The sequence below is a fragment of the Strigops habroptila genome, chromosome 8 (assembly GCF_004027225.2).
Source record: "Strigops habroptila isolate Jane chromosome 8, bStrHab1.2.pri, whole genome shotgun sequence".
Taxonomy (NCBI): domain Eukaryota; kingdom Metazoa; phylum Chordata; class Aves; order Psittaciformes; family Psittacidae; genus Strigops; species Strigops habroptila.
The window spans coordinates 52,138,286-52,161,512 of NC_044284.2; the positions used below are offsets into that span (position 1 = coordinate 52,138,286).

Sequence of the window (23,227 nt, forward strand, 5' to 3'; positions counted from 1 at the left end):
AAAGACTACTGTTCAGGGTGGCCTCATCTCTGCCTTCCTCTTGTTTTCAAGAATCTCTGATAGCTTTCTCTTTCTTCCCAAATGCCTTTTAAAATAAAATGGCATCCGTGCCACCTTGTCTTCTTAGCACTAGTTTGGGATACTTCAGCAGCTGATGAAATAAACCCGGTTTAGAGCCGTTCTCGGGAAGTGTGTGATGCCTGGCCGTGTGTCTGCATAAACTACTTTTATTGCCTTCGTTGTTTTTACTCTCCAAGAAGCCAACGAGTGACATTTCCTTAAGAAAATAGAGTGAACGTGCTGGAAAGGGAGGTTGTGCAGGAGGGGGTCATTGCAAGGAGTGTAATTAGCAAAGGCTACACTTCTGGAGATTTACGGGTGGCTTTCTTCTTCTTTCCTGTACATATGTAAATTACCTGCGAGCAGAATGAATGCCTCTTCCCAGCCAAAACAGGCCCCAGTAGAGCTGCATGCCCCTGAGATGAATTTGGATTTAGACCCACTTACAGAATTTACACAAAATTCTGAATTTCTGGAATTATTTCCAATATAGATTTGACACCCCCCCTATTCCTTGGGAGCCAAACAGGAGAAACACTAGTTATACAGATGAATTTGCTCCTCTGCATGAGCAGCAGCAGTAGCTACTTCAGAATAGTGGTACAAATAATAACGCTAACATCTTAGTTTTGTTCCTTATTCTTGTTTGGAGTGATAATTAAATGTATACAGAAGAGCTTGCCTCCAGAACTGATTTATCTGCTCAGACAGGAGTTGAGGAGCAGAGGTGGGGCACAATAGGTCTGTGCTGTCCTACCTGTGCTGATGGAATGTGGCTGTGGCTGTTTGGGTCTGCGCTGGTGTGGTTGTCTCACTTTTCAAGCGTTGAGGCTGCCATGTGAGCTCATGCCTGTGCAGGAGCCAGCAATGCTGCCAACACCTGAAGCAGCATGTGTTGTCACTTTGACCATCTGCCACTGAATGTGATGGAGGAAAGCAAGGATTTGAATGTGAGGCCCTTTTATCTGTTCTGTGAATCTGCTTATATATAATGTTAATGACTCTCAATCTTAGCTTGAGCCACCATTCACTTGAGAGATGTTGAGATGACCGATTATCGAGGGGATTGCACAAAGGAAGCAGGGTTCAAGAAGCATCGCAGAGGTCATAGAGGATGCTTAGGCATAGGGGATGGCTTAGGAGAAAGAAAAGTGCTGTGACAACTTAGGGATAGGGGGAATAAAATGATTTCTGATGAGACTTATCTCCAGCCATTTTTAATAGAACGTGGGAAATGTTTTCCAGTCTCCTTCAGGCTCAGCCAATTGTTGTAGTGCCTGCAGCCTGGCAGTGGTGAAGAGGCATGTGAATTTTTGCTGCTCTTCAGACCTCTGAGTCAGTATTTCAGAATCACCGTTGCTTGTGTAGAGTACCTAAATTTTTCAGAAACTACTTTGAATTGGTGCTCAGACAGACTGCTCCAAGGCCAGCCCAAGCAAAGCTGTGTACACAGTGCTGGAGGGTGGCTGGGTGCTCTAGGTAAGTGATCTTGATAGGTACATTCTGATTGATGGGTGAGTTTGTCTCCCAAACTGTCACAGGGTTTATAGAGGTGCCACTCAATACCAGTGCTGGAATTGCTTGTCAGAGCACCTGGCTACAAGAGCAATGGGGATTGGAGACAGAGCTGTAACTTTGTTTTTTCACTGCTTAATGGCCCCAGCATCTGACCTGCCTGCTCGCTCCTGTTTGTCTGGACCTTAAGGAGGCAGCTGGGATTAAGACTGTCAGAGGATTGTGCTGCTTTAGCGTCAGAAGGCTAATTGTATCAGGTCTGGCAGCGTATGACAAGTGGTTGCCTCCTAACAAATGCACAGCAAGAGAAAAAATTTCTTCAACAAGGAAAGGGAAAGATACAGGACAGCCTGCATTACAGTTTTTTCTCTTTTCGTCTGAAAGCAGTGTTTCCAAATTCACATGTGGAATTACATTCCTCAGGCCTTAGGTGACACTCTCCTTGTAAGAGTTGCAGCTGCTTCTGTGAATAACAGTCTCTTGTAAATTCCTAGGTCAAGCACACAGCATCCAGCTGCCCGATTTCAGTTTATTAACACGTTGGTATAAAGTTTTGGTCCTGAGCATTGACCTCTGGATAGCAGCAGTGGCTTCAGAGGTCCACTCTAGGCAGCATTGCTGATGGTTCTGAATTACTGCACAACCTTCAGAAGCCAAGCCTTGCTGGAGGAGCCCTTCTCTGTTCCCAGTTCACACTATTGAATTGCAAATCACTTGAGTATAGTGGTAGGGGGTCTTCTGGAAGCTCCCATTCTTCTCTGGTAGGTCCAAAACAATGCTGTTTCAAAGGCCATTTTATTCTGCCCGACACCCTCTGCGTTCCGTTTCACGTTTTCCTTGCTCCTGGATGGCAGTGTGCACTACCAGCAGGAGCTGGAAGTTGTGAGCCCTCTTTACACTTAGGCTGAGTTAGTGAGAAGCAGGTGTGATCCTATCGGGGCTTCCTTGCATTTAGTGGTCCTCTTAATCCATTTATAACAGCACTTGTCCAGAAATCTGGTTTGAATGAGCCTGAGATGAATGAATAATGTCAAGCAGTTCAGACGTCAAATATTTGAACAGCTGCCTGGGTGTTTTCACTGGCTTTGTGCATGGAAGCAACCCCAGGAAGTTAGACAAGGAGGGTCAGGTTGAAATTGTGGCACCAAACCCCAGCCCGCTGGAACTGGCCTCAAAATCCATCTCTGCTGCAGATGAAAGGGCATTAGGATGCCACTGACAGGCCATTCGCTCTGCAGGTGATGCTGGACTGAGTTTTGCATCCTCTTTGCTGTTCCTTTGTGTGTAGAGGCAATACTGGGATTCATGGACCTTTTGATTCACATTGGAAACATATTTTACGGAGGGTTTTTTCCCCCCCCCCTTTTTTTTTTTTCATAAAGCAGCCTCTGAAGTCCTAAAACTGGTAGCCCCACTTACATTCAAACTCTTTTCTGTGTTCACAGAGGTTACTTCATTTAGCGTACACTTTCTGAATCACTTTTTCTTTCCATGTTGCAATGGACTGCACTTAGTCATGTTAAAAAAAAATAATCCATATTTGGCAAAAGTCTAAGAGTTGGGTCATCTTATTGTGGCTTCCTTTAGCTGTTGGCCCGGGAGTCCTCATTTGATCGGGAAAGAAAATTTACCCTTCTCGTGTCCCTCATCTTAACCTATGAACTTCTCTGCTATGCCCTCCTTTCTGACTGAAATGCTCTCTCAGGTCATCTCAGTTTATCTATCATTGTAACACATACTGCCCAGACCTATTCCCTGTGCACCCCTTGTGTAGGGAGGAGAGGATTCTGTGGCAATGCAGTAGTTCCTATTAGAGACTTAGATTCAGCAAAAGCTCTGGAGTATTTTCCTTTCAGACTTAAAAGGGATTTTCTTTAGTACAAAGGTTTTGAGAGCAAGGACACCAGGATTCTGAAGCCAAGGTGCTTTAATATTTGTAAACTGTATCGCAGTAAGCAGATCTTCTTTTCTTAAGCTCTAACCATAAACTACTAGTTGGCTTGAGTCACTTGGAAACAAAATTGATGGAAAGGTACATGCCTGATGTATGCTTCGCGTCCTTGCAGAGGGAGGGATATGGGGAGCAGTCCCACTTACGTTCACTCTTTTGGACACCTTCACCCTCCTCAAGGCACTTGTTCTAAGTATTCATTGTCTGGCTAAGGTTCAGATCACCTCTGGGACTGGCCAAGTCACAGCTCCAGCTTTGCATGATTTGTGTTTCCTACAGCTACAAGAAAAATGAAGACCTGTGCGTCCAAAGTTTATGGCCTTTGAGAAGTGATGGCCTAAAGTAATGCCAGGTGCAGGGGATGGTGTTACTGCAGGTTAAATGCCATGCCTGTAAATTACCATCCCATCACCCACTGACTTCTAAGGCAGCTTTGAAAGACTATCCAGCTTCTTTGACAGGTCTCTCTTGCTCCTCTAAATCTTCTCCCAAACATTGTGATGAACTGAAGGAGTCAAGATTTACTAGATGAGCCATTGCAGCTCATGACATGTGTTGGCTGGCAGCATGCGGACGGTATGTGAAGTGCTTTATAAGGGGTCTGCTGGACAAGGGCTGCCACAGTGACACCCCAGAGCTGACCTACAAGCATGGCTCCTGCAGTACCTGGAGCAGATGGTGGATGCTGCATTGTCGATGCTGGTTGTGTTACCTCTGCTAAAGATTAAGGCTGGCAATTACTTTGAAGTAAAAGGTAGTTTATGCTTCTAGGGAAAGGTTAGTCTTAAAATCATTGTCATGCTACGGTTATCACTCGTTAAGGACCTTCTTTATATTCAGGGAAGAGAAATATCAAATCCATATAAACAAATTTTATTGGGGGCTTAATGAATCAGTGAGAGCATCCATTCCTAGAGAATGACAGTAAAGAACTGTGTCTGCATGGTGTCCTTGGAAATTAGACCTTCGCCTTGCCCTGCTCACTGCACAGATGTAGGCTGTTAGAAATATAGCTCGCTCTTCTGGGCTGGGAAAGTGCAAGTTTGCAGCTGGCAGCACAAGCTTGTGTAAGTCTGCTGTTGAGAGCCCAGTGGGATGAACAGACTCGGACATCTGTAGCACTAAACACGCTACCCGAGTGCTTGGGAATGTCCTCGTTCTTCAGACATGCATCTTATATTCAGTGCTTCTAGATTCAATTTTAGCCTGTTGTCTCCATTCAGAACCACATTCAGAGTGCAGAAATGTACCCGCTTTGGGGCATTTGTGCAAAGCCAAGGCTACATAGAATCATAGAATCATAGAATCGTAAGGGTTGGAAAGGACCTTAAGATCATCTAGTTCCAACCCCCCTGCCATGGTGGGATGTGCTCCTGGTCTAGTCACAGACTTAGCTTACCAGCCATCTGGATACACCACGTCCTTCAAGCTCCAGCAGATACCCTCTGTGAGCCGGGTGTCCAGGTCTGCTGTCTGGACAGTGGGGTGCTAAATGAAGCACTGGAGGCAGCCAGAGTGAGCAAATTTCTGTCTGCTTAGCTTATATCCGCAAACAGCTTAGATATGCTGCAGAACCAACACAAATGGGGACCTTGCACTACCCTAGGTTTCAGGAGATGTTGCTTAATTTCCAGTCTCATGGGAGAGAGCATATCCAGTGTTAGATCTCGTAGAGATCTAAAGAGTAAAAGAAAGAGAAAATTAGTTTCCCTTCTATTAATAAACCTTAGGCAGCAAATACCATGCGAAGGTTCATCTTTGTAGGTGTTTGCACACCGATTCAAGTAAAAGAAGCCTGGTTACAATCAGCAGCAACAGTCAACAAAATGCTTGAGAACCAACGTAAAACAATAAATTTTTAGAAACTGGCAATTATTACACAGTTCAGCCTAGGATGGAACGTTAAATGTTAAAAGCTTGTTTCCTGCTGGAATTGGAACTGGGCTCATGCCTGATCCGCCTGTGATGGAAGTGCAGGACTTTTTGTGACTTGCCCTGGAATTTGCTCACAGAAGTGCTCATAAGGAGCTGTTAGTGACTGTGGAGTCTCTTTTGGGTTTTTTTTTTTTTCTTTCTTTCTTTCCGTCTCCTAGAAACAGGTTTCCTATTCTTAAATGTTTTATATTGTAAAAATCTAAGCCATGACTAAATGCATTTAAAAAATAAAATGTTGTTTCTAATTGTATTTTAGCCTCTGCTTGCCCTCTGCATCTGAATTAAGGACTAATTCAGACTGTCCCTGTGGCCTTCTCTTACCTGTTAGTTATGCAGTTCTTGTGTTAACCACTTCTCTGAAAAACCAGTCTTCCCTACTTTGCTTCTGTTTTTTTCTGCTTTTGAGAGAGACGCTTCTAGTGCCTTCAACTTTAACTCATGTGGAGACAAAAATGTCAAGAATGTTTCATTTTCAGTGTTGAGGGGCATTTTAGAGCATAAAATCCATGAAGTTAGAGCATTTCTTTGAGTGCTTTCTCCGCGGTCTCCTGAAGATTGTTCTTGTGCAGCCTCTGGAGATGATACCCTTTGCGAGGCTTAGGAGATCTTCTACACTTCATCTCCAATTCAAATGCTCTTCCATTTTCTTTTCTTCCAGGTTCTGGGTTTATCATGTGCAGTGGCAAGGAGAATCCAGACAGTGACGCTGACCTGGATGTGGATGGAGATGACACACTTGAATACGGGAAAGCACAGTATCGTTTTTGAAAGGCTCTTGCCAAGAGGGAACTTAAAGGTGCATCTTCAGCTAGCTTTCATACAGCACTGCCTTGGGTAGTGGTGGATAGTCTGTGTCCAGCCCTACTGGAAATGACATAGTCTTCTCTAGCTACCATGTTATTTGAATGAGGAGGGATTCTTGGTTACCCCGGTTGAGATCCTTCTGTTGATACAGTGTTACTTCAGACCTGGTTGGTTAAGTCTGTACAAGATATTGCAGGAGGTCAAAGTTAGTGTTTCTTTATTCTGTTTCATAAGCAAACCAGGAAGAAATCATTCAGGTTTCTTCCATGCAGATAGTTTCTATTGCTTCATGGGTAGGAATTGTGTTTATTTATTTTCCACAAGACACTCCTATGTTTTCAGGGGTTTTGTGCAGTAAACACTTCAAGCACTATTCACCTGCCACTCAGAGACTGATTGGGGTTTTTTTCCTTTCATTAGACAGTTCATGGACAGAATGATCATGAAGGGTAGTTTTGGGGAACTCCTCTGTCTGGGAGCCAAGCTTTTCAGACACAGTTCTCCTCCATCAAGGAGGAATTCCTGCCAGGGTATTAGGCAGACATTGACTTAGCTGTGATGAGGGGGAATGTATAGCTATAGAATTAGACGTTATTGAAATCTGTACCAACCTTTAAGACTGAAGCCCCAACCCTTAGCTAGTAGAAGATATCTATAAACAGAAATAGTGGAATTGTGCAAGTTAGGCTCGCAGAGGTTGAGGAACTGGTTTTCCTCTTCTAGGAAGCTGTGGAATCATGTTGCTGTCAAAAGACTTGCCTGTTTCTTTCCACCTAAACCAAACTTTAATCCAGAATTTAAAAGCAAGCCCCTCCATGGATACCACCTCTTCTTTTGAGGTGTTCCCAGTTGGGATGAATTTGTTCTATATCCCAGATAGTGTCCTAACCATCTCAAGAGCCTTTCCACTGTCTCCAGCAAGGCTGTACGCTCCTTAACCCTGTGTGTTCAGGTACACAGAGGCAGACATTATCCCTTGCACTGGGGAAGAGCCAGGTGAAGCCAAAGAGAGGGAGGCGCTCCGAGGTGCTGTTTTAAAGTAAGTACTGTGCCTTTCTGATTTGCTTTCATTACTTTGAGGGAATCTCAATTTATTCAACCACTTGAGAGAGACTTAGAAGCAGCATAGTGTGATGGGTGGGTCTCCACTTCTGCCCATGCAGCCTCATAATGCCTCCCTGTACAGTCTCCCTCCCTTAACCACCCTGCTGCCCAGCCAGTGCCATGTTCTTCCTGAACAGTACTGGACAGAAGGTGAATTCTGGCGATGGGGAAACTATGGTGTACTAAGACCTTATGCATCATCTTGTTTCATGATGAAATGCGGCCTCTTACTAGTATAATGTGATGCCAGCTGAATCATGTTTGGCACATTTGGAGTCTGGCACCCAGGGTATGATTTCATTGCATCACATTATGTGTCGTGAGGCGTGCAAACTAATCCTTCTGCATTCAACTCTGGGGTTGGGGCAGGATGTGTGCTCTGCCCACATACATATGTGGAGAATGTAGGCAGACAGTATTCTGGGTGCCTGGGGAGGCATTTCAGGCAAATAAAATGAGTCTTAACACAGAGCTAGGATTGCTTTCTAAGCCCTCTGCCCTGCATAAAACAGGGCTTAAATTACCCCTCTGTCTCTTTCACTGGGTGATCTTGTGAGGTCAAGGTTGAAATGATTGATAGAGCAGTGAAATGAAGTTTTCTTACTGCTTAGCCTGTCACAAACACTAGTTCAAAATTAGGTTCCACTCCATAGAAAAGTGGCATTTGCCACTCTGGATCCAAATCACTGGTCTGTTCTATGCTTTACTAACCATGCTAGTCCATAGACAGGGCCTCAAAGATGTTAAAGCTCCTTCACAGCCAGGACAGTGGTACTGTAGCAGGAGGATATCTGGATATCCCTTGTGAGTGGCTGTGGACGCTCAGTGCTTGGTGAGACAGCTCTGGTCCTGAGGCCAGGAGACCCAGTTCCTTCATGTGGCATGCACCTAATACATTGCTTTACTGTTTGGGCAAGGTCCTTGCATGTCTCCTGGACTTGTCTGCCCACCTCTGAAACAGGAGAGGTGATGTTGCTTGTAAAAGCACTTTGAACTTCGTCAGGTTTCTGTAGAAACGCAGTAGGGTAGCTGATGCTATGGAGCATGAGCCTGTGTTATCTTTTGAGTGTAACTGTCCTAGCACATGGAGCCAAAATGTTACACAGCCACAGGCGTGCAGCCTGCTCAGAAGATTCCTTTCTTTCACAGTCTCTTACTGGCTTGCAAGTGAATAGACAGGGTTAGGAGTTGTCTGTACTTCAGTGCTGCTGTTCTTCAAATGGGAAGATGGAAAAGATGGGGCTTGTGAAGGTCTGAAGTTACTCTTAAAGGAGAGAAGCTATTGTAGCACTGAGGATTTCTGTTCATGAATAAGGTTTTCAGAGTAAGGTTTTCATTTTTGAATTGTATATTCAAAAATGAGCCTTATGTCACAGGAGCTGTTTGAATGCCAAGCCTTCAGTTAGCATCACGGCCCCCGTGTGATTCAGCAGAGATCGCAGCTAGAAGTGCAGGTTGGGAGAACACTGGTGGAAATGTAGACTAGCACAAAAACACCTCCTGCATCAGTCCAACCGCTCACATTTTGAAGCCTAGACAGATGGTTAGAAAGATTGAGAGAGAACTGCTGGGTGGAAGGGGTAGCTTTTCCTGAGCAGCGGAACTTTCCATATTCAACCTTTAGCATTCTGCCCTTTTCTCTTTCAGTGGTGGCACACCCAGTACCCGAATAACACCGGAGTTTTCTAAATGGGCCAGCGACGGTGAGTGCTGAACTTGTAAATTATTAATTTGTGTGCTACAGGAGGGCAGGTAGATACTCCATATCTTCTGATTGCTAGTAATTAGGCAAATGGTAGTTACACATGCTCTAGCACAGTACCAGTAGATATGCACATACAATCACACTATCTTTTTGAAACTTTACAACACAATGTAGTTAGTGGCAGTTGAGGCAGTTCCCAAAAATGCAACCTTAACTGATACGGTTATAAGAGATAGGGGTTGGATTAACTTGCTGTCGTGTCACTAAAAGACAAACTGCTGTATCACAGAGAGCTGTCAGAGCTTGACTATGTGATGGTGGAGTTCAGTTGCTGGGCAGTTAAACTACACAGGCACCTGTTATTTAGATTTTTTTCAACAACTTTTTTACCATCTTCGCTCTTTAAAAGGCTGTGCTAGAGACTTGTATCATGATCTGTTGGGTGGGTCTTGTCCTTGCTGGCCTCTGTATGGCAAGAAAAGCCTGCAGCTCTGAAGCCTGCACCTTTGGAGTGGGAACTCTAGGATCTGTCCTACTTGATGACCTGTAGTGGAGACTCCAGAGCAGACGAGTGAATATGACATTGTACCTTTGCATCCATTATTTGAAAGCTCATAGCATTAAGGGCAGAAGGGTGTTAAACCCATTGGACCGCTGTGGTTTTTTATTTAATGCCTGCAGCACTGGAAGTGTAAGCAGCAACCTAGTGGAAATATGAGAATAATAAAACCTGGCACTTTCCAGCTGTAGATGCCAAATCCATTTCCAGAGCTGGGCAGTGCTACTCCAACTCCCTTAGGAAGGGAACTGAAGCTCGGCGTCCTGAAGAGACTTGTCCCAGTGATTTTGTTCCCTGTTCTTTTACTGTAATGCTTTGGGCATTTGATTCCCAGCCTTGAAAGTACCTACAAGATATAACTGCTTGCCAGTGGGAGGGGGGTTGGGGAGAACCAGTTTGCCAAAGGCGTGATGATTAAATGGAAGACCATAGGATATCTATCGCAGGCGTTTTCTTCTGTGGGATAGGAAATCTCATTTATTTTCTGTGATGTAGGATCACTCGCCTTTAGGTGTGTTCAGCTTCAGTAACTACAGCCACAGAGGTGATGAGGAAGCAGCCCTGATGACATTTGCCATAAGCTGTTTTCTTCATACCTTTTACCCAAACCCACGGTGCTGAACCTACAGCCCAGGGGCTGGCCCCAGGACGGTTCATCTGGCTCATCTCCAACTGGTATCTCCCACCTCCTCCAGTGCTGGGAGGAGCCATGGGTTTGCTAGTACTAGGAGAGCTGTGAGCAGACTTTTCTGTCATACTAGTTACCTGGCATATATTTTTCTCCCTCTCTGTATCTGAGGGGTCTCAGAAAAAGGAAGAAGCTGAGAACAGGGTGTGGGCTGAGTGGTTTTGCTCCAGGACCCAACTTTCCACATCATATCACTGTGAATTAAATCCTGGCTTGAACAAGTGCTACATCTGTGAGGGTCAGAAAGTATGAACTGGGGAGACTGTAGGGATTGTATTTTCAGTCCTGAATCATAGAATCGTGCTGTCCAGAGAGAGGGCCTCCCTGCCAGACAGGGACATGGAGCATCAGTCTCTTTTCTCTCTTTCCAAGAATCAGCATGAAAATAACTCATCGGGATCCTCTGCTTCTGAAACTGTAACTTGCTCAGACTATTTCATTGCAATGATCAAATGTTCTCTTACTAATTTTTCTGGTTTTCCCTCAACAGAAATGCCCTCAACGAGTAATGGTGAAAGCAGTAAACAGGAGACCATGCAGAAGACCTGTAAGAACAGTGACATTGAAAAGTGAGTGTAAAGTGGATAGCTTTCATTTTTCTTGTTTTAAGGAACCATAGTGTCCCATCTGGTGTTCCCAGAAGCAATGCTACTCTGAGGGTGGGCGTATTTGAAGCTTTAACCACTGAGAAAAGAAGTTGTGCTCCAATGTGAGGCCTGGACTTGGAGCTGTTGATGTCCTGACTTGCTGCTGCTGCATCCACAGAGGGCCTGTGGGGGAGTTCTCCCCCAGATAAACTGCATGGACAGGTACCCAGTCACAAGGAATTGAGCACAACTTCCAAATGGCTTCTCCACTACAAATTGCCTTCTTTTAAAATATGTAAATAGATACATCCATGTTTTCCACCATATCCTAGTTATGGTGTGGTTTCAGATATGTTGTGTGATGGCTAACAGCCTAGACTGGAGGTGGGACTTTGAACAGGAGGTGAAGATTCAAATCCACTTTAAGCTGACAAAAGGCTTGTCAAGCTGTGCTTTGATTTTTATTGTTTTTATTCCCTTTGCAAGATTTCTGCTATAAATGTATCATGGGATCCTGCTTTTACTGGAGAGGCTACCTTTGTAACTGCAAAGTATCTTTGCATCTTGGGTTTTGAGGGCAGACCTTCACATGGTCTCTATTCTGTTTTCTGTGTGGTACCTGCATCTTCCACCCTGCATATCTCTAGCAAAAGGGAATCCCAGCAGCCCTGTAACTTGGCAGAAGCATCATTGAGAAAATTTCTTTTCATTTAGGATCCAGATTTCAGCTTTGTGTGGTTGCTAATGGAAATAATGTCTCAATTCCTAAGGTTTTTACCTGCAGTCCTTCCAGTTGATTCAGAAGTGTTTGAATATACAATAATGCGGGGGCTCCTGGCCATCTCCTTTCCTGTCCCTTTCTGCTCCCTGGATATCCTGCAGCCTAGTCTAGGATAGAAACAAATGGTTTTATCTGCACTGTGCATTTGGATAACAACCGCTATCCTCAGCCTCCTTCCACACACTGCTAGGGTTACTTACTGCTCAGGCAGATTTGTCAATCCAAGCCTAAAAGTACAGGCTCTTCACTGCTGCCATGGACTGCATTAATTGAGATGGGGCAGTGTTTTAAGTTGATTATTGCCTGACATAAAATGTTGCCCCAAGATCAAGCGGAAGACAAAACAGCTCAAATGAGATGAAAGCAATGAGGTAGTTGTGGGTTTTAAACAGATGGCATTTGCATTTTGAGGACGAGGTCCATTGGTAATTTGTGACTGAGGAAAAAAATCTGGTGGTAGCATTATGCTGACTTTACAAAAAGTTGGGTTTTTCAAATGTAGTTTGTTCTCCTCCTGCCCCCTGGTATTGACTTGTGTCCCTGGCACATTTTGGGATCTCTGACAGTTCAGCCAGCCTGGCAAAGCATATGTTCGCAGTTAGGGGTTAACTGGGGAAACTCCCTGCTGCAGAGGAAACTTTAACACTGCTTCACTGTCTCGGCACTTTCCTTTTTACAAGGTTTTTTATTAGCATGTCCCAAACATGGTCTGTCTGCTTCTCAGCGAGCAGGCTTTGTCCAAGGACCAGTGAGTTAGGAACTCGCAGGTCAGCGCAGAAGCAGCTTTGTCCTTAGAGTGAACCAACCATTGCATGCTGTTTTGGTGGTGAGGACTCATCCCTTCTGCCCTAATCTGTCAGCCTCTGTCTCAGCCACTACTTGGCTTCCTTTTAGGCCTCCTGCCTGTCAGCCCAGCAGCCCTCCAGCCTCCCAGATCCACTCCTATTGAAAATCTTTAAACTGCAGGAGCTGAAAGGATTTGACATTTTCCAGAACACTTGAGCTCAAGTGATAAAATTGACATAGCTTTAATAATCTGATCAAAGAGGCTTTAGCTAGCACCTTTTGAAGGATCCCGGAATCCTTTCCAAACAACACTCATGCTAACACTGCTGTGAAGTGCAGGGAACGCGTATATGTGTGTGTGCATGCTCATGTATGCACACAGACCTTGCTCCACAATAACCTTGCCCCACTAAAGCTTCAGTTCCACAAAAGGTCAAAAATGTCAGCAAAACCCAATAGAAATTACAGGAAAAGCCTTAAGTGTCTTGCTGAGTCTTTCCGATAACGTTGATTTTTTGGAAGTAGCGGGCAGAGGTTTTTATTTAAGACTCTCTATTTCGCCATGATTCAGAAAACCATTTCAGGTGGAGAATTCCTATATGCCTTTCTCCACCACCCCACCACCCCCCCCCTTCCTTTGAGATTCGTGTGTGATAAATAGTTTCTGTCCTGCCATTTAAGGAGTCTGAATGCTCTGTGTGCTTGTCTGTGTAGAGGGGTTCTGTTAAATTAATTGATAACAGGGATCAGAGCTAGAAGCCTACAGAAAAGGAGGGGGAAGGGTTTCACACTGTCTGGCTGCTTCCCACTCCACTGCTGAGCCATGATATATGGCGACCCAGCCCAACAGGCTAAATTGATTCATCTCTAGTTCCTGTTTCTTAATCTGAAGCTAAATTGGTTTCATTTTTCTTGTTTTAGGCGGTGCTTACAGGAAGTTTTTGGCAGCATCACTTTACTCCATTGTTTGTAACTTTAATTTTTGCCTTTAAATCAGAGCATTATCGATTGGCATGTTAAACCCTGTGTAGCATCTGATTAGCATTTCTAAAATTGTCCAGAAGCACATGGCTTACCCCATGTGTCAGCCGTGCTCTCCCTTCAGAGCAGTGCCTAATAAAGTTAGCAGTGATCCACGTTATTGATCCTTCTCTCATAAGAATGACATTCCTTCCCCCACCCCTCTTCCAAAAATAAGCCTAGGCAAGGAGAGCAGTGTGGTTTTATTTGGTTTTTAATCCATTAATACAGTACAGCAGGTAGTCCTCCTTTTGGCACGCAGCTGAAGCTCTGCTTAGGCAAGTTAGTTTAATCTAAACTTAGGGGTTTGTGGAAGAGTCTCTTGCATGTGGAATGACTAGATGGGGTTTGGGGTAAGTCTACCTTTGTTGCCTCACTCCTTGTGCTAAGTCAGGTCATCAATAGCTTGGGCAGGTTGACCTCATCTGTGTTGAACTTCAGATGGCAGCCACAGGTAATGAGACATGATGCTGGTCCCAGCTCTCCTTTGCAGCTGTGCTGAGCCCTTGGTAGCTCGGGCAGATTTCTTACCGTTGACCTCATCTGTGTTGCATTGAACTTCAGATGGCAGCCACAGGTAATGAGAAGTGGTACCGGTCCCAGCACTGCAGGGTGTCTCAGCCCTGCTGAGCTTTTCTAATCTCCCCAGTGTGAGGTGTCTGGAAGAGTCACCCTGAGGTGCTGAAGGTTCATGGGGAAAGCATTGTGCTGGCTGCAGCCCATTGCTGAAGATTTGACTCTGCCCATCTTGAGTCTCTAGATTCAAGATGCAGCTTTGCTCAGCCCCTGATTGCCCAGGCATCCTCTTCAGCTCCTCCACCAACGTCGTACTCTCAGCCAAAGCACTGTCACGCACAGAGAGCTGCAGAAAGCACCTTCCCCACAAAAACTCTTCCTCCCCCTTCCCTCCCACCCTGCTGCCTGCGAGGGTCTGGTGCCATTTTGAAACCGAGGTTCCCCGGGGTTAAAAGCCAGCATCTTAATTCAGAGTGCCAATGTTCAATTTTGCTTTCTGCCACCAGACTAGATTGCAGGCCAGCGAGAGAGTCTGGGTTAGTGGCCCACTGGGTCACCTCCCATTTGTTTTCCTCAATTTTGTGTTGTCATAAATTCATTCCAGCCCGTTGTGGTTGATCAGTTTATCTCCGCCGGGGCAGGGAGCGCTGCGAGCATGATATATGGCACAGAGCATTGTAGCCAGCCTCTCCATGAATCACTCCAGCTGTTTGGTGTCAGCCCCAAAGCAAACAGGACCCGGCCGCTGAGCGTTGACTACGATGAGCTCAGTATGGGAAGAGACATGACGTATGAATGTTTATTTAATAATTCTCTAATATTTCCAGCGGAGTGTGGCTGTGCCTTCTGGGAGGGGTGAAAGGCGGGGGGAGGTTGAAGAGGGAAACTCTAATCTGTTGGGGTGGGTCATAAATCAGGCAGACAACATCATTAATCAGGGATGGGACAGAAGTGGAAGGAGGTGGGACTGGAGCTGCCATCTTCGGTGGGAAGGGGGCTGTGCTCTTCTTTTTTTCCCTTAAAACAAATCTTGTTTCTGATTCCGCTTGGCCCCAGCCACACCACCCGCATAATAGCAAACCCGGACACAAGGCTGGTTAAGTGAGTGTGCTACCTCTGCTATAAACCTTCAATACGAGCCTGCCAAGCATTAAATCCCTTTATAATTATCTTCTTTATATAACACTTCATGCTCATCATGCTTCATTGGATGAGACGCTCGTTGGGTTAAAAAGAGGGGTTTAGACACAAAAAGCAATTGTATTTGTTTTATTTTTCTTGTCTCTTCTTTCCTCCCCTTCCACCCCACCTTACCTCTTTCCAATCCAGCAAGCATCAGCTCCAGAAGGGCTCTGGCATGGCAGCACAGGAAGGAGCATCAGTTAAAATTAAACAAAGTTTAGTTTGGGGTCCTTGTGCAAAGAGTCAAGCATGTGAGAGCAGTCAGGGAGGCAGCAGTGTCTGTGATGGGGACCCTGCTCCCAGGCAGACAGGTCAAGACAAGAGTGTGAAGCCAGAGGATTAGTAGAGGCCTGAAAGGGAAGGAGCCACGCTTAAGCTGGTGTGTCGGATGGAAACAGAAGCTGTTGTGAATTCACACCAGAGGATAAGTGCTTCTTAGCCCTTCTCCACAGTGTCACACCATTAATAGGCTTTGGTGGGAGACAAGAATGTCATATAGCAAAGATAGAATTTAAAAATTAACTTCAGTCATAAATGAACTAACCCTTTGTGCTCTGCTAAGAGAGAGCACGATGCTCCTGGTGTGTTCAGTCCTAGATCAGCCCATATAAACTTGAGACAGGATCCAGGAAGCTGAACTGAAGCATGGCACCATCAGAGCCAGGCTGAGAAAGCGCTGCTTGGCTGTGCTGCTTACATCCAGATTGTTATCTTTACTACGTTTTACTTCTTCCTTTCAGTAATTCACTAGTGTGTAATATGTGCTTGTAATGTATACTGGTGTTCAGTGTTGAAAGGGTGCATAGGCAGATGCTCCATTCCTTTACAAAGTGAGACTTTGGCATTGCTTCATCTACTAGATTGTGGCATTGGAGAGCAGAGTGCTGGGCTGTGTTTCTTTATTCTGCTTCCTCTTTTAACTCTGCGGTAGAATTTGCTTGTGCCAATGATGGTCTCAAACGTTATTACCACTGCACCAGCTGAAATTGTATCAGTGTCGTAGTTCATCACAGGCTAGCAGATGACGAAGCTCGGCGAGGCAGGCCGACTATACCAGCTCAGGCATGGGGAAGGTGGTATCCCTGTTCAGTGCAGCTGTGTCCAGAGGTTTGGTCTAATTCTTGTGCCGTGGGGCAGTTTTCCATAGATTTTTAGACTTTCATATATACTCTTATGTCTATTGAGCCTGTGGTGTTTTGGAGCTGAAGCCTCTGCAAACACAGGGTGGCTGCTGGCTTCGAGGGCAGTAGCATCCTGTCCCATAACTGGTGAAAACCCCAGGAAGGAATTTCATTCCAATGTTGGGGACACAGTTTAGGCATCTTGCCATTTGCGTCTCTTTTCCTGCCCCTTTTCTTTCTTCCTTTTCTTTTTTCCCTTAGTTTCAGAAATGCTGTTAACTTTAATTTGTGGAGTTGCTTCCTGGGAATGAAAAATCGATGGGGGGCTATCGCAGTGTGAAATTCGACTGTCACTATTGAGCTATAGAGTTAGCAAGATGTCTTAGAAGGTAAAAAATAAATCGTGGCCCAGCAAGTGCTCAGCTGTGCTATTTCAAAGGGGATATGAGGCTGATGGTCTGTTAGAGGGTACTTCAGTTAGATGGATGATGATTCCCTGTGAAATATTGGAGTTATTCCATAGGTAAGAGAAACTTTAGCTTATAAAACACAAACAGCTGCCTTCTAGCAGAAGAATTCTGCCCTTAGATGTGTGAGCAGCTTGTCAGAGAGAGGACTTGTCCCTGAAATTAGCCTGTTGTGTTTAACAACGTCTCTGATGGAGCATTGTAGATCTTGCTGTGTTCCTTCTGAACATATTTTGAGGATGTCACTGTTTATTCACATCCCTTACCCATGTTTTTATGGTGCCCAGATGCTCTCAAGAGAAAAGTAACAATTATTTTTACATAGGCTTCATTCCCTGTTTATATGGAAATGCTCCTTTGAAGAGCAGAAAAGGGATCATGTTGTGCCCCATCCATTGCCAGTTTGCTGTTGCTCTCACGCATCTGTTGAAGGGCAGCCCTGGCTGCACAGGCTGGCTGCGTGCTGGCGTTAATAGGGCTACTGCTTTCTTTAGCACTTACTGGCTATTGTGGCCGGACTTAGTAAGTGTTTGTCCTGTGCCAGCTGGTGTGTGACAACAGAATAATTGTAATTATGGCTCTTGGTGGTTTATGCATTTCTTAGACTATAGTTAGTAAGTATAAATATGAAATAGTACCTCAAAAAAACCCAACCCAGTTTCTATTATGTCTCATTAAACTATGTCTGGGACAACTGTAGAGTCTGTAATTATTTCTCTTACACTTATAAGCACAGTTGCAATGCCACTGAGGGGAGCTTACTGCTGCAAGAAGGAGTTTTAGTCAGAGCTTGGTAAAGATTTCCTAAAGAATGTAATGACAGAAGAATTCATTCTCCTTTCATCTCTCCTCCTGTAACACAGAACCCAGCACTGCCTTTACAGAAGCAGTGTAGCAGCAAGTAGTGTAATTAACGTAGTTTAATATCCATGTTGATTTTTTGCCCTCACTTCGCCATCAGTACTTGTCTTAACCTACTCGCTCCCCATTGCCAGCACTTCATCCTATTTACCACTTCTTTCTTCCTTTTTGACAGTTTCTGTCCATGAAAATCTGCTCTTTCCCACTCAGTTGCATAAGCGTTCCTGGTTTTCCCTCAGATAGCCGGCTCATGACCTGTCCTTCCTCTGCATTGCTGGTTTCCTCTTTCAGCTCTGGGACCACAATTGGTTATGTGATACTAATGTGCCGTGGCCTCCTTTAATAGCCTCATGTTTCTTTTTGAAGGCATGATTACCTTAAATGATACTAATTCTGATCCTTTCTTTCCCTGTAAAGGAAACAGCAACAGTGTAAAAGTTCTAGGGCGGCAGCGGCAGTTGTAGGAAGCTGTCTGGAGGATGTGTTATCGCGCTGCCCTTGTGTACCTCCAATCAGCAGTCATGAATGGAAGTTCTGGAAAGCATATCACCTCCACGGTAAAGCCCTTAAAAGGCTGCAGATGAATCCAAGTGCTGCTGTAGTAGCATAGATATTTCCTGTTTATTTCGGCTGTTTGGATGCAGGCCATGGGAGTAGAAGGCATTTCATTGTGAGCAGAGGCTGGCTGCAAGACTCAGCTGCATGTCCAACCTTTTGAACACCTTTCAGCCATAGGAATTTGCTATTCCTCTTTCCCTTCAGGGATATTTATAATTTTGTGCCCCGATCGTCCAACCAAAGCTACCAGTAATCCCAGGCCACAGTAAGATGACAGGTTACAGCTGCCATAAGTCTTCCAATAGAAGAATATACCTACCTAGCTATATGTGGAGTGTGGTCATAATCCAGACGTTTACTTGTGGATGAAGCCAAGTTTCAGTAGGCTGGAACCTCTAACAGATGTGCCTCAGCAGGGAGAGGAGCTGCATTTTCCGTTTCCACTGCCTGCCTTTTGTGGCCTTGACTTGTATTGCGATAGAGACCATGGTGCACCTTCACAGATCTGTTAGGAATACAATTAGGGTCACCAGGATGAAGGATACATTTGTAAAGTGAACTGAGATATTAACATATTAGATGTGCAGTTATTTCTATTTAGGAACTTTGTTTAGAGAATCATTTTCTAACCCAGCCTGTGCTGCCTCAACAAAACCTCTCTGCAACAAAATACTTTTCTGTAGCATAGCTATTTCCTTTATCGCCAAAGCTGCTCCAGTAAAGCAATGGGATTGTGTTTATTTTCTCTTTGGAACAGGGGATATCGTGTCTAAATCGAAATCAGAATGACCCATGCATTCTTTCTCCCAGCTTTCATGTCGAACCATAATTGCTCAAATGGCGCATTTAGAATTTTGGCGCGAGCTCAGGCTTTCACTAGCCGCCTTTTTAAATCAGTCCCAGTGGCCAGTGGATACTGCACAGCCCTACAAATGCATCTAAACATGCTGACTCCGAGGCTCCTTCTATTCTGAATGATCAGCCATGCCATCTGTCTCTGTTTTGATTGGGGCTGGGCACATGTGTCCCAGCGAAACACGGGCCAAAAAAAAAGAGAGAGAGAAAGAGCCAGTGCCTGAATTTACTTCCCGCTTCTGTAAAGACATTGTTGGGTTCTGTGTTATAGAGGCGGAGGAGATAAGAAAGCATAATGAATTCTTCTGTCATTAAATTCTTCGGGGAATCTTTACCCAAGTCCCTACTACATGCCCTTAAAATGCCTTCGTGCAGCGGTAAGCTCCCCTCAGTGGTATTGTGACAGTGCATGCAAGTGTAAGAGAAATAATTCCTCTGTACGGAAAAAAAGAGACAACATTTTGGTTTGCATCAAGATGAAATTATTCAGAAGCAACTCTGAATTTGGCAAGCAAATGCCAGTATTAACAAGTTGTGCAAGCAAGTATAAAATAGAGGCGCTCATGACTGAGAGAGCATCGTGTGTGTGTGCCCTTGCATGCACCCCACTCCAAATTCACAACTTAGAACACGGAAATTAGAATGGGGAACATTGCATTATTCATAACTTGGCAACCAGAAGCCAGGGCACTTTGCCAAAATAAACTATTCTCTATAATTACAGGTGAAGCATCATTCTTTAATATCTTACAATACAAAAACATACATTAATCAAGGAAAGAGGGCTTTTTTTTTTTTTCCTAGAGGACAATAAATTAGCATCCTTGCCAACTTCCTCAATACATGTGACAATGTTTTACAGAATTAGAAGTCAGCCTTTTTAAAGAAGGTTAGTCTAAAACCAAATAAACCAAATAAATGAGATTTTTAGCTAAATAAAGGCGAAGCCAGCTCCTAAAACATTGATGTCTTGCCAGAAAATTTGCTTTTATCACTGGCACTCGCAGACTGAGGGTCTAAACTTCGCTTGCTGTGATTTGACATGGCTCTATTGCAAACAGCTTTGCTGGGCAGTTTTCTGCTGCTGGGGATCTGGCCCCTTCTGCTGCAGCCAGCTCATCTAGTGAAATAAAATCACAATGCATCATGCCAGTCCAGTAGCCCACATGTTCTGGGGTGATTTGCAGTCAATCTGCCACCAGTCCCTGACACTGGACTTCTTTCAGAGACTTTAACGTACTGAAAATGCTTGAGCTGTGTCTGTTTCCTTTTAGCCACCTGTAACTTTTCTTTTCAAAAACTTCCGTATCAGTTTAAGTGTTTTGCTTCTTAATAACAAACTTTGTTTTTCAGCTGTATGTTATGTTCTTGCACTCCAGTAGGGGCAAAAGGCCTTTGTGTCTGTATCTCCCACTAACTTCAGTAGTGCTCACCCGCATCTGCCAAAATAAACTCCCCATATTGTCAGCTATAGCACTTGCTGCAGGTGGTGCTTGCTAAATTGAAAGAGGGGGCAGATTCTTTCACCAGGTTGAAAACAGAAACAGTTTTTATCCCAGAACACTTAGGGTTGGTTTTAGTTAGTGTTTGGAACTCAGATAGCGAGGGAGTTGTGTTGAAAACAGCGTATGAGTGAGAGCCAATGCAGCAGCATCATGCTCTGCCGTTCTGCAGTGCTACCAATGTCACAGCATCTGCACAGCATGTTACAGGCTAATAAAACATGCTCTCTTCTCCGAAAAAGTTGCCCTCTCACCCAAACATAAATTGGTTATGAGAGAAGGCTTGCAATTAAATGATTGAACACTGGATCTGGGGTCATTTTTTGGATCATTTTATCAGGTTTAAAAGATTTGTGTTCCACAATGCAAGGACTGCAGTAGGCTTTCTCTTCTGCAGCGTAGTAGTGGTTATGATAATTGTCATCTGTGGCCATGGTTGGATATGGCCAGGAGCAATTTCTCTGCTCCTGGAATCTTACTTTAGTTTGACTCTGTCTTCAAAGCATCGACCAGTCTGTTTCTAATATTTATGATATGTAAGCTGCTAGCGACCTGACCTCTGGCCCTGGTGCAGGGAAACGGCATGTATGTTCTGCTGGGATCAGGTTCTTCACCTCAGACAAGGGAAGATAAAGGCTTTGTTTAAAAATGAAGACATCACTCTCGGGTTTATCAGTGGTACTGTACATTTTCCACTCTGTGTTTATAGGCATACGAAAACACAAATAAATGTATGTGGAAGAGAGAAGAAGGTCAGAATATCGAGTGTCAAAAGTAGCCCATGAAATTTTATTGGTGGTGCATTTAATCAGTGCTAAGCGTTTTTTACAAGGTACATACAAACAGTGGAATTGTAAAAATTTATGGAATGCTGTGTACAGTGTGGCCATTTATGAAGAAAGGGAAATTTATATCCAGTTGAAATAAACCAAAGGGGAATGTTTTATGGAGACTTGTCAACAGCAAGGTACATCAAGAGGATGGGATAAAGGGAGGATAGGGCATTCACAGGGGCTTACAGATCTTTGAGGTGTTTTTCTGCTTCTTCAGCAGCGAACAGTTTGCATTTTCTGTGACTCTCAGATAGGCAGGATGCTGGAGGCAGTAATGGTATGGTGGTTTGTTTTTTCTGTATAAAGGAAAGGAAACACAAGTGAACAGCTGCTACTGGTATCTCTGGTACAAGGCTCTTGCTCTTGGGCTCGTTCCAGTGCAACAGTTTCTTGAGCAGCCCTTGATAGCCAGCTGGGAAGGGTTAACTGAAGCCAATCACTTTGACATCAGCATTTTTTGTTTCCTTTTTCGTCCAGTATTTTGTTGATGATAAAGCACAGACTTAGTCAATTGAGAGATTCCAGAGCTGCAGAATCAGAGATAATTTAATTAACGGAATTGCTTGTGATTGCCCACTGGGACAGCGGGTAGCAATTGCTCGATTTAATTTGGAGAAACAAAGATCACATGCATGCTAATGTTTAACAAATAACCAGTGTTTGGGTTAAAGTCTATTTTTTCTTTTGCAAAGAGGGGGGCAGCTGATTCCCAAGGGAATTTCCCAGGAGGTGATTGCCGACTAACAGCTCAAAGCTACAGATAGGTGCTTTTTCCTTTCCCATGGTATTTTTGTGCCCTTCTTCTGGTCTTTTACCTGAACAAAGCAAGGATTTGCTCAGAGAAAGAAAGTTTGTTCTTATTTTCAGTGCTCGGGGAGATGCTGTGAACAGTAGAAAAATGTGCATTGGGCATAAAGGCTGAAAACTATCACATGCTGTGTGCCCAGACTCACAGACTTGCCCCCTGGTACCCAGCTTCCTCAACTGTGACTGACAAGTTGTTGAAGAGTTAGCCACAAAGTCCAGAGAAAAGTGCAGGACCAAGCTTCCTCTGCAAGGAGCCATCCCTTCATGTTCTTGCTCTTGTATAAATGTTCTTGCTCACGCTCCCCTGTTTGTGGTGATGTCGGTCCACAGTGCATGGATGTGCCCTATTGATAGGTCCTCAGCTAGGGAGGACAGTTCAGGTATCAACAAGGCCACTCACATGTTCTGGAGCCCCAGAAAAGCCCAGAAGAATGCCTGGGGGTCCAGGCATTGCTCTTGACAGCAGTTGTGCTCAGCAGGTCTCTGGAGGCTGATAAATGACGTTATCCAAACACGTCAAATCAGAGCGCTGAGGCGCACAATTGTTCAAAGAGTGCTCTTATATCCAGCATGAGGTCAATGCAAGCGGGGAGAGCAGGGCTGTGGAAGCCAGTTCCTTCTTCCCTGTAATTCCCTCTGCCTCCCTTGGCAAGGTAAGTTGTACACAGCCTCACCCTGGCCGTGGAGCTTGGCTTTCTGACCCTCGCTCCACCCTGGCATTGCCCTGTAAAAATACTGCCCAAGCTGCTTCCAGCTGTGTCCGGGCAAGCACACACGAGGTGTGCACGCAAGAGGGAAGCCTGAGGGAGTTCCCAAGATTGCTGCTGCAGGAAGAGTTGCTCCTCAGCGATGCTTATCTTTAGGATACAAGCAGCAGGTTGACGGTAAAATGTTGCTAAATGGAATGGCATGTGTCCCAAGTGTGCTGGCCACCACAGGAGCCAGACACATGGGAAGTGACTCTTGTCTTTATTCCATCCCTGGAGGTAGTTCCAGTTTCCTTTATTTACTAATGTTCTCCCTATTTCCC

The 23,227-nt window shown here is 44.6% G+C and overlaps 1 protein-coding gene across 3 annotated transcripts in view; it reads left to right on the top strand.

The window, feature by feature from the left end:
* RNF220 (ring finger protein 220) overlaps positions 1 to 23,227 on the top strand; it is a 219,281-nt gene that overhangs the window by 180,203 nt on the left and 15,851 nt on the right. For all 3 annotated transcript variants that reach the window (XM_030494518.1, XM_030494519.1, XM_030494520.1), the window contains 4 exons: positions 6,120 to 6,216; positions 7,218 to 7,304; positions 9,017 to 9,072; positions 10,812 to 10,890. In XM_030494518.1, the coding sequence (XP_030350378.1) occupies positions 6,120 to 6,216; positions 7,218 to 7,304; positions 9,017 to 9,072; positions 10,812 to 10,890 (319 nt within the window). The remainder of the gene's footprint in view (positions 1 to 6,119; positions 6,217 to 7,217; positions 7,305 to 9,016; positions 9,073 to 10,811; positions 10,891 to 23,227) is intronic.